The sequence below is a fragment of the Psammomys obesus genome, unplaced genomic scaffold (assembly GCF_907164565.1).
Source record: "Psammomys obesus unplaced genomic scaffold, mPsaObe1.curated_primary_1811, whole genome shotgun sequence".
In the NCBI taxonomy this organism is placed as follows: Eukaryota; Metazoa; Chordata; class Mammalia; order Rodentia; family Muridae; genus Psammomys; species Psammomys obesus.
In genome coordinates, this window is record NW_026586550.1 from 10,652,614 (window position 1) to 10,669,269 (window position 16,656).

The 16,656-nt window shown below is 41.2% G+C and overlaps 1 protein-coding gene across 2 annotated transcripts in view; it reads left to right on the forward strand.

Moving 5' to 3' along the window:
• The window catches only part of Ift56 (intraflagellar transport 56), a 51,813-nt gene that overhangs the window by 13,895 nt on the left and 21,262 nt on the right, over positions 1 to 16,656 (forward strand). For both annotated transcript variants that reach the window (XM_055602165.1, XM_055602166.1), the window contains exons 6-11: positions 1,428 to 1,573; positions 4,278 to 4,449; positions 8,047 to 8,121; positions 10,773 to 10,875; positions 13,189 to 13,244; positions 15,056 to 15,109. In XM_055602165.1, coding sequence (XP_055458140.1) covers positions 1,428 to 1,573; positions 4,278 to 4,449; positions 8,047 to 8,121; positions 10,773 to 10,875; positions 13,189 to 13,244; positions 15,056 to 15,109 — 606 coding nt within the window. The remainder of the gene's footprint in view (positions 1 to 1,427; positions 1,574 to 4,277; positions 4,450 to 8,046; positions 8,122 to 10,772; positions 10,876 to 13,188; positions 13,245 to 15,055; positions 15,110 to 16,656) is intronic.

Sequence of the window (16,656 nt, forward strand, 5' to 3'; positions counted from 1 at the left end):
TTTTTTTTTTTTTTTTTTTTTTTTTTTTCTTTTTTGGTTTTTGGAGACAGGGTTTCACTCTCTGTAGCTGTCCTGGACATGCTTTGTAGATCAGGCTGGCTTTGAACTCATAGAGATTCACCTGCCTCTGCCTCCCTGAGTGCTTGGATGACAGAGCTCGCCCAGTGCAGCTCTTTTTTTTTTTTTTAAAGATTTATTTATTTACGTATATAAATGCTTTATTTTCATGTGTACCTTCATGCCTGAAGAGGGCACCATATCCCATTACAGATGATTGTGAGCTACCATCTGGTTGCTGGGAATTCAATTCAGAACCTTTGGAAGAGCAGCCAGTGCTCTTAACCTCTGAGCCATTTGTCCAGCCCCAAAATTGTTGGTTGTGCCCCCCATTCCCACCCTGAGTTTATTTGTATCATCCCTGGCTGTCTTGGAACTCACTTTGTAGACCAGGCTGGCCTCAAACTCAGGGATCCACCTGCTTTTTCCTTCTGAGTGCTGGGATTAAAGGTGTTTAGTACCACCACCTTGCTGAAGGCAGAAAAAAAAGCATTTTGGGGGGCTTGCTTTCAGTTTCAGGGTCATGGCAGAAAGCAGGCAGGCAGGGTGCTTAAACAGTAGCTGAGAGTGTACATCTTGATCAGCCACAGCAGGCAGAGAAAGACTGGATCTGCTTGGGGCTTGTGAAACCATGACACGGCTATTCCAAGGCCACACCTGCTCCAACAAGGGGCCATTGCCATTCAAACCACAACACCCAGTGAGGACAGATCTTTAGTCCCTGGATTTTGAAACACAGTCTTTAAAAGAAAGATTTAAGGGGGCTGGAAAGATGGCGTAGCTGGTAGAGCACTTGCTGCAGAGGACCTGTGTTTGGTTCCCAGCACCCACATGGCAGCTCACAACAATCTGCAACTATAGTTTCAGACAACCCAATGCCCTCTTTTGTCCTCCATGGGCATGGAATGCATTTGTATATATTCTGGAAAACACCTATACACATTAAGTTACATGATGACAAATACATTTTTATTACATACTATTCACTGAAGAAAAAGAAATACAAAAGAATATGAAAGAATTGTTTATGGATGAGGGCAAAAAAAATGGGAAAGAATTATTAAGGGGTGAGGGCAAAGAAATATAAGGAAAGAAAGAGAGAGAGAGAAAGGCAGAAAATGTAAGGAGAATAAATGAGTAGGGTGGAGATATCAAGTAATAAATCGTCACTGTTACTTATGGCCTCCCTGTTGTCAAGGCTCTGTCTCCAGAGAGCATTCTCATCTTTTCTGTACAGCAGGACCAAAGAGATAAGGAGCTAAGAGATGGAGAAAACAGTGATACAGTGGCAGAGGGGAGTTCCGGCCTCCATCGCCTGTGATTCTCTCACACGAATGTGAATCTGTGCATGTCTTTTCTCACAATTGTAGTTTAATGATGAGAAGAAATTGATGAACTTTCACCAGAATCTTCAGGATATCAAAGAGGACCAGCTTAGTTTGGCTTCAATCCACTACATGCGATCCCATTACCAAGAAGCTATTGATATATATAAGCGGATACTGCTGGATAACAGGTCTGTGTTCTTTCCTGACCACTTAAAATCTCTGCCATGTTATTATTTTCTTTGTTCCTAATTTGGCTTTGAACCTAGTCTGCTTTGGACCTAGTTCTACCACATACTCAAGTCTGTTTCATAGATAATCTGGTGAGGTTAAAAGACTCTGGATATTGTTCACATTAGACTTCCTCTACCCTTTCTCTTTTACTGTTTTTGTTTTTAGTTTTATTATTTTATGTGTATGGGCTTTTTGCCTGCATGTATGTGCACCAAATGTGTGTTTGGTAGCTGTGGAGGCCAAAAGAGGGCATCATCTTCCCTAGAATGTAAATATTCTTTAGAATATATATAGTGTGTGGGTGTTTATATAAAATGAATATATTTTCACCTTCCTGTAAGAATTAGTTTTTACCCTTTGGAGATGATATTATCCTTTTTGAAATTTTATGGTGGCTGGAGAGATTGTTCAGTGGTTAAGCTTTGGAAGTGGCTCTTCCAAAGGATCTAGGTTCAATTCCCAGCACCCACATGGCAGCTCACAACTGTCTGTCACTCCAGTTCCGGAAGATCTGACCCCCCCCCACACACACACTCACACAAGCAGGCAGAACATCAATGTACATAAAAAAAAAAGAAAAAGAAAATGTATGGCCTTGGGGGAGGAGGAAAACTTAGAACAGAATATAATGAGAATGTCTGTTTCTTTGTATATTAGAAATTAATAATTTATAAAATAACAAAAAGAATGCATTATTTAATCCTGGACATGGCAGTTTACTGCTATAGTCCTACCACTTTAGAGGCAGAGGATACCGTCTTATGGCCTTCCTGGGCACCAGGCACAGACATGGTGTACACACATACATGTTATTAAATGAAAATCCCAGTTCCAAATATGGGCTGCATCCCTGTGAACTGTTGACCAGGAAGGCCCTGAAGGCTCCTGAACAAGACAGGCTGTTGCTGTTGCCGTTGCTGTTGATTACTCAACAGAACTAGATGTTACCATAGAACTTGATGTCCTAATATTGAAGACTCCACATACTTCTGTTGCAAGATACAGAGAAATCTAGCTGGAACTGAGGTAGACGCTTCCTTCCCAGGTGTTTTACTCTTCTATTGCTATGAAGAGACACCATAACCAAAGCAACTTATAAAAGAAAGCATTTAATCTGAGGCTTAATTACAGCTTCAGACTGTGATTCCATGACCACCATTGTAGGGAGCATAGTGCAGGCAGGCATGGTGCTGGGGAAGTAGCCTAGAGCTTACATGCCATGACCACAACCATGAGCCAGCGAAAGAGAGAGCTAGAGTCAATTGGAAATGAGCTTGAGCTTTTTGAAACCTCAAAGCTTTCTCCCAGTGGCGTACCTCCTCTATCAAGACCATACCTCCTAATCCTTCCCAAACAGTCCCAGCAACTGTGGACCAAGATTTCAAATATGAGCAAATGTGGTCCATTCTCATTCAAACCATGATACCTGACTAGTGTTTGCAATGCTGGAAAGCTTTAGCCAACTGCTAGAAGAAAATTGTCATCAACACTCTTACTCAGCTGTGAACCTGTGTGCCAAACTAACAACATGCTAGGCAAGGTTGCCCACTTGTGCAATAATGCTGTAAATGTTATGAGGGCAATCAAATGCCTTCTGATTGGATTTGAAGCCCTTTCCTCAGGGGGAATTCATTTCTGGTCAAGCTGGTTAAAAGCCTATGACTATAAAAGTAATTGGCTCTAGGAGATAAGCTATTGTTGTTTTTCTACAGGGATATGATGTACCTCTCCAAGTGCCTTTTAAATGTTTATTCTTATACTAATAGATTACTGCTGCTGCAAGCTTTAGCTGGAAAAACTTTTTGCAATGGGTGGCATTGACAGTGGATACTCATAACAGGTGAAAGAGGTATTCCCTAAGTGAAACATCTATATCATTCCCTCAAGGGCTCAGGGAACATTAAGGAAGAGAGAGTAGAAAGAATATAAGAGGAAAGAGTAATATTTTAAAGAATGCTGCCTTTTGGCATATACTCTTGAATACCTAGCATCTATGATCCCTGTACAAAATTGGACCATTCACCATTCCAATATGGAGGAGGGGATTCTCACAAAGCCCTGCCCTTCCTTGAGGACTTATAGACAGTTGGTTGCTGAGGAGGGGCTTATGAGGTTTTACCTGAGGGTACAGAAGGAATTAATAGCTGCTGGGGAGAGAAAAAGAGAGACATTTCCATCAGTGGTTATATATCCACTGGAAAGTTGTCCTTGTTCCTAAGCATAACCCCTCATCCTTGTCTTTATAAGTAACCATAATTAAACTCACCAGTTCACACACATACACAAAAAGACATGAGAAGGGAGACAAATAGAAAGGAGGAAGGGGATGAGTGGGAATGGAAAGGGTAAAAGAGAGCATAATAAGGGCCGAATACATCAAAATACATTGTATGTGTATGTGAAAATGTCATAAACAAACCAATTATTATGTTTAACTAATACGCTAATAAAGACGTTTATAAAAGAGAAGTATATCAAAGATGATTTAAAGACACTCAAATGTTACAACTCAAAAAGAGAAAGAAAATGTACTAAGTATGTCTTGCTTTCTTCCTTCCAGGGCAGGTTCTTGCCTTATCCTCTTTGCCTTACTGTTCATTTGAGCGTGGCAGTTAGACATTTCTGTGACATATACTTCAGCCTGTGTCTTTCTGCTGACAGGGAATATCTGGCACTCAACGTTTATGTGGCGCTCTGCTACTACAAATTGGATTACTATGATGTGTCTCAAGAAGTCCTGGCTGTTTACCTTCAGCAAATACCTGATAGCACCATTGCTCTCAACCTTAAGGCCTGCAATCACTTTCGCCTTTATAACGGCAAAGCAGCTGAGGTAGGCATGCAGATATGTTTATACTTAGCTCAGTTTTAATGGAGGTTACTTTATAATAGTTCCCAAGTCGTTCTGTAAAACCCTAGGATCTATAGCTCTGTATTAATGCTCCTTGATTATTGCCAGTGTGATTTTATAGCCAAATAAATTGTATAAACATTTTTTTTTGAGACAGGGTCTCACTGTGCAACTTTGGCTAGCCTCCAACTCTCTGTGTAGACCATGCTGTCCTTGGCCTCACACAGATATGCCTGCCTCGGCCTCTGAAGTGCTGGCGTTAAAGGCATGCCATAAAATGTCTTGCCCTATATGAACTTTTTAAAAAAACTGATAGTCTAAAAGGAATTTCACTTCTGGATTATCTATGTTGTTCTAGTGTATTTCAGATAGTTTTACCTCCATATGTATGTTAATACAAACATTGAAAATCAAATGCTTCAGCTTCTTTCTCTAAAGTCTGTTCATAGCTCTGTAGTTGCGTGTCACCATCATGTGGCCAGTATACCGTATTAGAAACCTGGGTGCCTGTCACTTTCTTCTCCTTCATCTCCATGTCAGCATCCCCCATTTCCTATTAGTTATAAATTCTGGGTAGATCTTTCTTCCCCTCTCTTTCTTCCTCTCTCCCTCACCTTTTCTCGATGTCCATTGCATCTAGGGCTCCCATGTGTTCAAATCTGTTCAGCTGCTAATCGGGCGAAGTTAGGAACTCCTCGGATATTGTTTAGATAAGACCTTGTTTGCTCTTTGAGTTACGGCCTTCTTAGACTTGTGCTCCTTGCATTTATACTGTTTGGTGTTGGAGACAAGCTCATAGGCTCTTACTGTATAGCTCTGGCTGCCTCACGGCCCTGATCCTTCCACTTCAGTCTCCTAAGTGTAGCTTGGACAGGCGGGAGGCGCCATGCCTGACTGAAAAAGTCTAATTGTACAAAACACGATGTGAATTTATGCAAGTATGAAATTCTCAAATAACAAAAATTACATATATTAAAATTCTGCTTCTAAGGAACTCATAGTTCCCTCTAGTTCAAAACTGGCTTGTGTGACTTTTTACCTTTATGATCTGTTTTTCCCCTTCACTTTTGACATAACTCTTTACTTTTTTTTTTTTTGTCCCCCAAACAGGGTTTCTCTGTGTGTAGCTTTGGCTGTCCTGAAACTCACTCTGCAGACAAGGCTGGCCTCAAAGTCAGAGATCCACCTGCCTCCAGAGTGCTGGGATTAAAGGTGTGTGCCACCACCATCCAGCTTGCTTTAAAATAATAATTCCTCTATACTTTCTTAAGTTGTTTTCAGTAAGAGCATTAAACTAAATAATCTTTAATAATTTAAAAGTGTCATCTGAGCTGGGTGTGGTGGTGCATGCCTTTAATCCTAGCATTCAGGTAGGATCGCTGTGAGTTTGAGGCCAGCCTACTCTACAGAGCCAGACCAGGACAGCCAAGGCTACACACAGAGAAACCCTGTCTTGGAAACCCAGATCTGAGTCTCTGGGTTCCTAACAACTTTGCAGAGGCTATGAGACAGGCCAGGGCTTGCATAAGGCAGGCAGGCTGCCTGGGCACAGTGTTGGCACTCTCACCCTGTGCACAAAGTGAGAGGCATCCACTCAGATGCTGTCCCTAGGCAACTCGCTTGTCACCCTTAGCACTGGTGGCCCTGCCATGAAAGGTGCCATCTATTAAGGCAGGCATTAAGAGGCTTGTGCAGGCAGCTGCAGCGTGAGAACCACAGAACTCACTTGCTGATGGTGGTGCAAGCTGGCAAGCAAGCCCAGCCAAATATCCTAAGAACAGGTGGAATTAGGCGTGGACAGTTCATATCATATAAGTGAATGAAGCTTGTGGAATGAATCTGAGAAGAAAAGCATTTCCCCTGTGTTAGAAGATCAGGGATAGAACATCTTTAGAGTTTTAGAGAACATAATGTCTTTTATGATTTCAAAATAATCATGAAAAAAAGAAATAATCCTATGTCATCGTTGTATGTTGGTGGCATTCAGTGACTTTTTCAGGGCTCTATGTAAATCATATGTAAATTATCTCTATGAATGAGATAATGGAAGTGGTACCGCTACTAACTTGTCCTGCAAAGTAGTAAAGGCATTTCTTGATTATGCCTATTCTGGAAAACAAGAATAACAGATGCTAACAGACATGTTCTTCCGGTTGTCATCATTTCCTCAAGTTCTCTTCATTCCAAAGTTTGCAGTGACTTTTTTAAATGAAGTTTTTATTTTTTTTCTTCACAATTTATTATATATCCCATGTGAAGCCCCCTCCCTGAACTCCCCCAGTCCCACCCTCCCTCCATTTTCCTCTCATCCCCTTCCCCTAGTCCACTGAAAGGGGGAACTCTCCACTATTGCTATCTGCCTATAGCTTGTTAAGTCTCGTTAGGACTGCTTGGATCCTCTTCCTTCGTGGCCTGGCAAGGCTGCATCATCAGGGGCAAGTGATCAAAGAGCAGGCAATCAAGTTCATGATAGAGGCAGCCCCTGCTCCCCTCACTCAGAGATACACATGGAGACTGAGCTGCCAGTCAGCCACATCTAAGCAGGGGGTCTATGTCCTCTTCATGCATGGTCCTCTGTTGGTGCATCAGTCTCAACAGGACCCCCTGGGCTCAGATCTTTTAGTTTTGTTGGTCTCCTTGTGTGGCTCCTGTCCCCTCCATGCCTCTATTCCCACCACTCTCTTCCTCCATAAGACTCCCTGTGCTCTGCCCAAAGTTTGGCTCTGAATCTCAGCATCTGCTTTGATCCCCTGTTGGGTGAATCCTTTCAGAGGACCCTCTGTAATAGACTCTCATCCTGTTTCCTTGACTTTTTAATAAACAGCATCGAGAGAGAGAGTTGTGGAAAGTGCAAAACAGAGCTAATCTTGTCTGTATTGGTAAATATGTTTGTTTTGTTTGGTTGGTTGATTTTTTTTTTTTTTTGAGACAGGTTTCTCTGTGTAGTCTTGGCTATCCTAAAACTCACTCTGTAGACCAGGCTAACCTCAAACTCACAGAGATCCACCTGTGTCTGCTTCCTGAGTACCAGGATTAAAGGTGTGAGCCACCATTGCTCTGCCCAGTAAATATAGTTTTTTAAATAGTAATTTATATTACCATACAGTAAATTATTTATTTTTATTTACTGATTATTTAGTGTTTTGTTTTAATGTCTCACAATTTGAGCTTGATTTCATTAATGTTTTTTAGAGATTTTAGCTCACAGAACCCATGTTGGATGTTAACCACCTATAACTCCATTTTGAGAGGTATCTGATGCCTCTGGTCTTAGGAAGCACCCATGCTCCTGTACATACATCCACACAGAAATACACACACACACACACACACACACACACACACACACATATAATTTAAGAAAATAACAAGTTGGGTGTGGCGTTGCATGCCTTTAATACCAGCATCAGGAGGCAGAGGCAGACAGATCTCTGTGAGTTCAAGTCCAGCCTGATCTAAGCTAGCCAGGGCTACCTAGAGAGAACTAAAAAATCAAAATAAAGAAATAGCAAAATAAATCTTAAAAAATAAGAAATATATGCTTATTACTTTAATAAGTCTTTCATTTTTATATTTCAGGCAGAGCTCAAAAGCTTGATGGACAACGCCTCTTCACCCTTTGAGTTTGCTAAGGAACTCATCAGGCACAATCTGGTGAATAGTTTCTTTTTTTTTCTTTTTTGGAACATTACAGCAATTAAAGATGAATGAAATGAGATGCCCCAACAAATCCTGAGCTACTCCAGGGAGTGCTGCCTTACTGTGGAAGAGATAAAACGGGTTCCAAATACCAGTCTCTTTCCTTAGGACACTTTTGTTTTGCTTTGGTTTTTGGTTTTTGTTTGTTCGAGACAGGGTTTCTCTGTGTAGCCTTGGCTGTCCTAGACTCACTTTATAGACCAGGGTGGCCTCAAACTCATAGCAGCCCCCCTACTTCTGCCACCCTGAGCGCTGGGATTATGGGAGTGCACCACCTCGACTGGCTCCTTACAACATTTATGTCGTTCGCATTTGGGAAAAAGAGCAAAGCATGGAGACAAGTATTTCTTGTCCTTGGGAAAAAAACAAAGGAACCATCCTCAAAGGTTAGAGTAGGTGGGGACGATTGCCTCATCTTTGAAGACTGTCTGAGCTTTTGAAGGTTTATTTTAATCTAGGGCGTGAATCTAGAACAAGTGTGACACATGTAAGATGGCCAGAGGATGCCTGTAAGTCAAGTCTGCACTGGAGAAGGTGGAAAGTCATGTTGGATGAGTAATGGTTCAGGGCTGGATTGTGACTACCGCTGCATCAGAGAAATCTAAGCTCAGCTGCAGTTGTATTCTCTCATCATGCAACACAGTAAGATGCAGACAGCATGTACTTCCAAGCCAGGCACTGGGAGCGCTGAGCAAATGGTCTTGAATGGTGGCTCTCAGCTTCCTCATCTGAAGACAGTAGTAACAGAAACTAGAGCTTCTCTGTCTGCTTTGTTTCCTCTTCCTCCTTCTCCTCTTCGTCCTCCTTCTCTTGGTGAGACAAGATCTCATTACATAGCCCTAGCTGGCCTGGAACTCTGTATAAATATAGACCAGGCTGGCCTGGAACTCAGCCACCTGTCTTAGCCTCCAGTCTCCAGCGCTGAGACTAACATGTCACCACACCCAGCCGAGTCTACTTTTTGAGGTCATGTGTGGAATTTTGTACTCATGGCATCAGCAGCAGCACTTAAAAATTTTCAGGCCTTTCAACCTGTAGTAACCAGCCCTTAGCTGGCTGAGCAATCTTGTTTTTTGTTTTTTAACTTTTCTTGGTAACACCCACCATCTGATGGAATTCTACCAAGAATGTTGTGATCTTTACTGCCATGTTAAAGCCTGCAATGTCAAGCTGCAGATAAGCATGAGACAAGAGCACAGAATAGTCCTTTGCATTTAGTTAAAAGGGCGAAATTGTGATGTTTGAGAGTAAGTTGACCAGGGTGCTGGGAGCAAAAGACACATTTGGGGGAGGCTAAGGAGTGACTGGGTAAGAGGAAATTAGCAGGCAGCTGCAGCTTTTGGCAATTAGCATTGAAAGAAAAATAGGGCATTCTCCAGAGGGAACAAAGGAACCAAGTGGAGATTTTACAGGAGAACAGAAACCTTTGTGTGTGCTCCAAGTTGAGAAGTAGGGCTGCTAGTTTGGGAAGACTGAAGATACAGTGATTAATGGAGTTAGAAGTCACAGGATCAAGGAAGCAGATGAAGAAGTCCCCTTGTTAAAGAAAGGGACATTAAAAAGATGAACCAGAAAAAAAAATTATCAAAATGAGTATTCTGAGTTGGGAAAAAATAATGTAGTTCATGCTTGATGCCTTATTTGCATTGTATCTGTGGACAGTTTACTGTGTTCTGAACACTTGGTAGACTCTAGGAATTGAATAGTGTGAGAATATGGTTTTAAATTTTTATGATGGTTATTTTTATGTGTACATATGGAGATGTGTTTTCATGGTGCACGTGTGGACTTGTGGCATCAGAGAACAATTTGCTAGAGATAAGAATGTGGGTCCTGGAGATTGAACTCAGGTTGCCTGTCTTCCCAGCAAGGGCCTGCACCTGCTGAGCCAGCTCTCTTTAACTTTCACTTTAAACTTTAAACTTTTTAACTTTATCATTTGACAACATACTTGTCTGCTTTTCTTTTAAAAATTTAATCACGTTTGTTAGCTAATTTATTATGTGTGCATTTATGCACGTGCAAGCACATGCATGTGGCATACGTGTGGGAGTCAGAGGACAACTTATAGTAGCTCTCCTATCACGTGGGTCCAGGGATTGAACTCAGGTTGGCCAGCCTGGTGGCAAACATCTTACCTATTGAGTCATCTCGATTGAGTCATCTCGTTTGCCCTTGTTCGCTGTCTGAAGGCCTCCCCATACTTGAATAATTTACATGGTTGCAGGGGAGTGACTTGGTGCTGCTGTAACTCCACTGCTTAATATGGTAGCAGACATATAGGTACTAATGAACACTTGTAGAATTAAATTTAATTACCTACTGTATGCCACACAGCCCATTTTAACTTGTTTAATTAATGATAATTATGTAGGAAAAGAGGAAACAGGCTCTGGAAAGTTTTATGTAAATGCCATCGTGGGCTTTTCATTTTTGTGATGCTGAGGTGACAGTTTCCCTGTGAAGCTCAGTGTGACCCTGAACTCACTTGCACTCCTCATACCTGCCTCCTGACTAGTGGGATCCCCAGGGTGTGCCACTACTCCCGGGCTGCTTAGCATTTCCAGTGACATGTGCTTATGTGAACACTCTTTCTTTCTGTGCAGGTTGTTTTCCGAGGAGGCGAAGGGGCTTTGCAGGTTTTGCCTCCCCTGGTTGATGTCATTCCTGAAGCTAGGCTGAACCTAGTGATTTACTACCTTCGTCAAGGTAATGAGATTTGTCATGTTCTGACTTCTGATGAATATTTTAAATTTTAGAATAGTTAATCTGACTGTTAGGTGTATACATTTTAAATGCATAATGCTTCCAAAGATATATTTGCAACAAGTTCATGAAAAAAAAAAAACAATTAATACCATGTAATGGTTTTACCTTTTTCTCCTTATCTTCTCTTTCTTCTCCCATTACTACATACCTCTTCTCCCTCATTCTGTTTTTCTTTCTTTCTTTCTTTTTTTAATCTTACTGTTCTGTCTTTGCTCTCTGTCAATTTCCTTTTGGGTCTTCAATTTTTTTTCTATTTTCTTTTTCTTTTTTATTTTTATTTCTTATTCTTTTCTTATTTTCTTTTTCCTGTTTGTCTTTTATGAAAATGTACATTCATGCAGGCAATGGTGGTGTACACCTTTAATCCCAGTATTCTGGGATTAAAGATCTCTGTGAGTTTGAAGCCACCCTGGTCTACATAGTGAGTCCAGGACAGCCATGACTATACAGAGAAACCCTGTCTTGAGAAAAGAAGAAGGAGGAGGAGGAGGAGAAGGAGGAGGAAAGAAAAAAAAAACAGGAAAAAAACAATATACACTCACATTTTCCTATTGTTGTTAAATCATCAACTTTTGTACTTGCTCAAAATATGTGCATCTCTGGCTTTGTAGTCCAGCTAATTTGTGAGAAATGCTCTGACTTAAAGAGAATGTGATATCTAATGCTGTCATGTTAGAGACCTTCTTGGAGCAGCTTTTTCCAGAACTTACCAGTCTAGCAAACTTGGTTATGGATCTCAACCTAGAAGTGCGGCTTTTTCAGAGCCCAACCAGGCAGCTTATTCCTCACTGAGAACAATGTGTTTATTTTGTGAGAACACGTCTTGTAGATAGTCCTCTCTATATGATAGATAAGCAAAAAGAAATTTGTTTTTAGATATGAATTAATGAACAAGGGAATATATTTTTCAAATTATTTTATTAAAAATTTCTAGTATCAACAAAAGTAAACAGTAGAACCTCCAAAGACTCCAGATTAGCCAAGTGCAGTGGCACATGCCTGTAATACCAGTATTCGGGAGGCAGAGGCAGGCAGATCTCTGTAAGGCCAGCCTAGTCTAGAAAGTGCATCTGAGACAGCCAAGGCTACACATAGAAATGCTGTCTTGAAAAGCTGTGAAAGAAAGAAAGAAAGAAAGAAAGAAAGAAAGAAAGAAAGAAAGAAAGGAAGGAAGGAAGGAAGGAAGGAAGGAAGGAAGGAAGGAAGGAAGGAAGGAAGAGAGAGAGAGAGGAAGGAAGGAAGGAAGGAAGGGAAAGAGAGAAAAAGAAAGAAAGAAAGAAAGAAAGAAAGAAAGAAAGAAAGAAAGAAAGAGAAAGAAAGAAAGGAAGGAAGGAAGGAAGGAAGAAGGAAAGAGAGAGAGAGAGAGAAAGAAAGAACGACACACACACACACACAAAAAAAACAAAACTAAAAACTCCAGATAGGCTGGGTGTGAATGGCGCACACCTTTATTTTCTACACTCAGAAGGCAGAGGCAAGTGGATCTCTTAAGTTTGAAGCCAGACTGTTCTACATAGAGTTCCAGCCACAGTGACACTGTCTACAGTGTTATTTCACTTTTGTGTATGTAATGTGTATTTCTTGTTCAAAAGGAGGGGCATTTTCTTATTTAAATACAAATCTATTGACAGCACTGAGCCTAAAGGATGTCTCTATGATAGTGCTGGCATTGAACTCACAGAGATCTGCTTCCTGAGCATGGAAATAAAAGGTGTGCGCCACCACGACCGGCCAAGGAGGTCCTGATTCCAGCTTCAACATGCCTGTGAAAGTGCCAGGTGTTGTCATGCACTGTGATTACCACCCTGGAGAAGTGGAGACAGGAGGATCCTGTGTCTCTCCAGTCATCGAGTCTAGCCTAATTGGTTTTAAAGTGGGTGGATCATATGCTTGAGAATGACAACCGGGGTTGTCCTCTGGCCTTCACATACATGCACACATGACATGCATACATGCATTTTTGAAAAGAAAAATAATAGTTTTCTTTAGGATAGCTACATAGCCTTAAATTTGGAGAATTAGAGGTCAGGTAAAACATAGTGTGTGTGTGTGTGTGTGTGTGTGTGTGTGTGTGTGTGTGTGTGTGTCTGTGTGTGTATGTGAGCGACCTTGCGCCTGCTGTAAAGCAGTCTGTTACCCTCAGCCCCATTTGTATGAATATTTAAATACTGCCACTCCCTACTTTCTAGTGACTGCATTAGAGAGCTTTGCTGGAACACACGCTCATCTAACTGCTGATTTCTTACATTTCAGATGATGTACAGGAAGCTTATAACTTAATCAAGGATCTGGAACCTACTACACCACAGGTAATTGGAGCTTTCCATTTCTGTTAAGCCAGTGCTGTGGAGAGCAGCACTGTAGACACAGCTGAAGACGGATTCGAGAAGGTTCCAAGAGGACCATGTGCACTGATGGTTTCGTAAGAGTCAATGTCTGCGATTTTGTTTTGTTTGGTTGTTTGGTTTTTTGTTTTGTTTTTCAAGACAGGGTTTTGCTGAATAGCCCTGCCTATCCTGAACTCAATTTGTAAACCAGGCTGGCTTCGAACTCACAGAGATCTGCCTGCCTCTGCTCAAGCTTTTAGGGAATCAGGTAACTATTAAGAGACTTGTGTAACAACAACAGCAACAAAAGCCCAGCTGGCCATGGTGACACATGCTGTGATCCCAGCATGCAGGAAGCAGAGGTAGGCGGATTTCTGTGAGTTCGAGGTCAGCCTGGTCTACAAATCGAATCCAGGACAGCCAAGGATACACAAAGAAACCCTGTCTTGAAAAAACAAACAAGAAAGAGCTAAACTTGAAAATATTAAATCTCTTAAAAATTAAATCTATAGTTCTAATGAAATGAATAACTACTGTATGAGTCTGTAAATTCTTTTTTCCTTCAGTAGATTGTTAACTCCTTACGGTCTGTGTCTGTTGTATCTCCAACACTGTGTATGCTAAGTACATAGAAAGCATCCCTTTATTGAATAAAAGACTGAATGAAGCTGGCAAGATGGCTTACTGGGAAAAGCTCCTGCCATCAAGCTGATGGCCTGAGTTTAATCCCTGGCATCACATGGTAGAAGGAAAGAAACAATCCCACAACTGTACTCTATGTTCTGACTTCCACACACATGCTCTAGTGTGTACACACACCCACTTATACAAGCACACACACACACACACACACTCACTCTAAAGAGTTGTTTTTTTTTTTTAAGAATAGAAAGGAGACATCTGAATGAAAAATACTTCCAGACCTTTTCTTTTTTTTTTTTTTTTTTTTTTTTTAGACAGGGTTTCTCTCTGCAGCTTTAGCTGTCCTGGAATAGGACCAGGCTAGATCAGGCTATCCTCAAACTCAGAGATATGCTGCCTTGGCCTTCTGAGTGCTGGGATTAAAGGTGTGCTTCACCACTGCCTGGCTAGAATGAGCCCTCTTAATAAAAGCTAATGATACTGCTGAGTAAGGTATTGTTAAGTATTTTTGAGCCAAAATTGAAAAAATAGGATACAGATGAGGCCACAGGACTATAGAAGAGAAAGTACCTTATAAGTTGGTATCAGATGTTGTTTTTTTTTCTTTATGAAAAGGATCAAAGTGTAGTTCTTGTGACATTGGAAAGGGGAAATGATATATACATAGTGATCATTGTTTTTCTGTCCTTTTTTTTTTTTCCATGGTGGTCATTTTTTCACAAGCACTGTCTACCCTCTTCTTTGAGACAGGGTCTCTCCTTGGGCTGTGGCTCACTGATTGTGTTAGGCTGGCTTGGCTATCAGTCTCCATAAATCTGCCTGTTTCCACCTTCCCAGACTGAGATTTCAAGTGGCTTTTTACATGGGTCCTAGTAATTGAACTTGGGTCCTCATGTTACATGGCAAGCCCTTTGCCAACTGAGCTATTTCTCCAGTCTCCCACTGAGTTATTTCTGCTTAAGAATGAGCTTTTACAATGACAAACCCTACTGCATGGACACTTGCCTGCTAGACATCAAATCAGACTCCTCACCCTTTCATAAGCCAGGGATATAGCAGAGAAAAGCAGGTCCACAGATGAAGTAGAGTTGGTGCAAGGGGGCAACAAGAAAGCCCACATAACTGCGATTGGTCTGATTGTGTTTTCCCAGGAGTATATCCTCAAGGGAGTTGTCAATGCAGCCCTTGGCCAGGAAATGGGTTCGGTGAGTATGAAATCATTGATAATCCATATTTTGCAAAGTTATAGTTATTTAAAACTGCAATGGAGTACCAGAAAGCAAACACCCTTTTGTTTTCTGATTTTTTTGGTTCTGTTGCTCTCCTTTTGGAGCTCCTGTCCCCTCCAGGTCTTTCTATCTCCCCCTTCTTTCGTAAGATTCCCTGCACTCTGCCCAGAGTTTGGCCATGAGTCTCAGGGTAGACTCTGAGACTCTGCAGACTTTATACTCTGCAGGGTAGAGCCTTTCAGAGGCCCTCTGTGGTAAGCTCCTGTCCTGTTCCCTGTTTTCCCCCTGTTATGATGTCCATCCTCTTTGCCTTTCTGAATGAGGATTGAGCATCTTACCCAGAGTCCTCCTTCTTGCTTAGCTTCTTTAGGTGTACAGATTTTAGTATGTTTATCCTATATTATATATCTAATATCCACTTATAAGTAAGTATATACCATCTGTCTTTCTCCTTCTAGGACACCTCACTCAGGATGATCTTTTCTAGGTCCCACCATTTGCCTGCAAATTTCATAATTTCCTTTTTTTAATTGCTGAGTAGTATTCCATTATGTAAATTTACCACAGTTTCTGTATCCATTCCTCAACTGAGGGGCATCTGAGACTGATACTCCAACCATGGACCATTTATGGATATAAACTAGAACCCCTGCACAGATGTAACCCATGGCAGCTCAGAGTCCAAGTGAGTTCCCTAGTAATGGGAACAGGGACTGTCTCTGACATAAACTGATTGGCCTTCTCTTTGATCACCTCCCTGTCAGGGAGGTGCAGCCTTACCAGGCCACAGAGGGAGACAAGCAGCCACTCCTAATGAGACCTGATAGACTAGGATCAGGTGGAAGGGGAGGAGGACCTCCCCTATCAGTGGACTAGGGAAGGGGCATGGGTGGAGAAGAGGGAAGGAGGGTGGGATTGGAAGGGGAAGAGGGAGCTACAGGTGAGATACAAAAGGAATAAACTGTAATTAATAAAAATAAAATATTTAAAAAATAGTAATTTTTAAAAACTGGAATGGATACTGATGTGCAAGCAGTAGCACGCTTACCATCACTGGGTTTCTTCTGCAGGTCCTTTTGCTCTGTTGTTGGGGGGTGGGGTGCTAGGAATCAAACTTTTTGCATGGTAGACACTTGCACTGTGTCACATCCTCCATCCTTCAGGTCCTTTTAAGTTTTAAATCCTCCCATCCAGGATCTCTGTAAAAACAATTCTATTATGTAGCGTTTAGGGTTTTTGGTTTTTTTTGTTTTTTTTTTTGTTTGTTTTTTTGTTTGTTTGTTTGTTTGTTTGTTTGTTTGGGCTTTAACCATAAAACTTGCTACTTTGTTTAAAAGAGCCCTAATGTAATAAGGTCATCTCTTCATTGACAAATACAGAAAATGGATTTGGCTTCTAGAAATTGAGAAAATTCTTTCTCTAGAAAAAGCTTTTGTTAAGGTACTGAGAATATACTCCCATCTTGTCTAGGAAAGGTTTCTTTCTTTCTTTCTTTCTTTCTTTCTTTCTTTCTTTCTTTCTTT